This window comes from Pteropus vampyrus, unplaced genomic scaffold (assembly GCF_000151845.1).
Source record: "Pteropus vampyrus isolate Shadow unplaced genomic scaffold, Pvam_2.0 Scaffold34, whole genome shotgun sequence".
NCBI classification, from domain to species: Eukaryota; Metazoa; Chordata; class Mammalia; order Chiroptera; family Pteropodidae; genus Pteropus; species Pteropus vampyrus.
Window position 1 is genome coordinate 7,147,139 of NW_011888815.1, and position 971 is coordinate 7,148,109.

At 48.4% G+C, this 971-nt stretch overlaps 1 protein-coding gene across 1 annotated transcript in view; it reads left to right on the forward strand.

Moving 5' to 3' along the window:
• Positions 1-25: 25 nt before the first annotated feature.
• LRRK1 (leucine rich repeat kinase 1) overlaps positions 26-971 on the forward strand; it is a 119,477-nt gene continuing 118,531 nt past the window's right edge. The window contains exon 1 of the mRNA XM_023529015.1: positions 26-94. Within this exon, the coding sequence (XP_023384783.1) occupies positions 46-94 (49 nt within the window). The 5' untranslated portion in view covers positions 26-45. The remainder of the gene's footprint in view (positions 95-971) is intronic.

Below are 971 nucleotides of genomic sequence, written 5' to 3' on the forward strand. Positions count from 1 at the left end.
GTGTGCAGTTCGGATGGGAGACTTTTCTGGGCTGGCTTCAATCCCATGGTTGTAGTCACTCAACACGGGCAAACAGTTGTCTCCCCATTTTATAGTAGATTGACATTTCTATTAGCAAAAGAGGTAACCAGCCCTAGGGACCGAAAAGGCTCAAGTCACAGGATGAGGATTTTCTCTTCATATTTTTTACTTTGATGATTCTAGAGCAAGGTACTTGGGATTTTTTTTTTTTTTTTAATCGGTATCAGAAGATGTCACTCTTCTCTTTGGAACCCTTGCTTCTCCTTGCAAGTGGCATGAAATTCAGAAGACCCGCCCCCCCCAGCCCAGTTGATCTGGCCTCTGCCATCTCAGACCACCTGGCCATTGCCCCCAGCCACCCTCTCACGGCCCTTGCTGTGTCCTACTTCATCTATTTATCTTCTTTAATCACCCGAAGGTGTCACTGGAGCTCCGGGGGTCAGAGGCCGTTCCTCTGTGCTACCTTGCTCACTGCTGCATCCTCACTTCTAGAACCATCCAGGCGGTGCCCCGTTCATGCTGGCCCAGTGACCAGTGGTGAATGGAGAGCCTTAACTTGATCGCATTTCATAATCTAGAAGGACTCTCTTCCCAAAGCCTTGGGCGCTCCTCCGGGAATGGGAAGTAGCCGCTTCTCCAGGTGGCAGCTCTATGATATTTCGATGTCCACACAGCCATTAAACACATTTCGTAGGCAAGCCGGGATCGGTCAAGGGACATTAATGGTTCCAAAGGGATGTCTAGGACCATGATGACCATCTCGACCAGGTCTTAGATTCAAAAATGAAATGGGTGACGTGAGCATTTCTAACAGGCATTTCTCAAGTATTTTCCAACTCTGTAGTACCGGCAACCCCTTCCAAGGCTCCTGAAAATACAGGTCCATTATCTCCCCGTTTCTTCCCTGCTGGAAACTTTACAGCAAGTGCTTGTTTAATGCAGCTCACTCT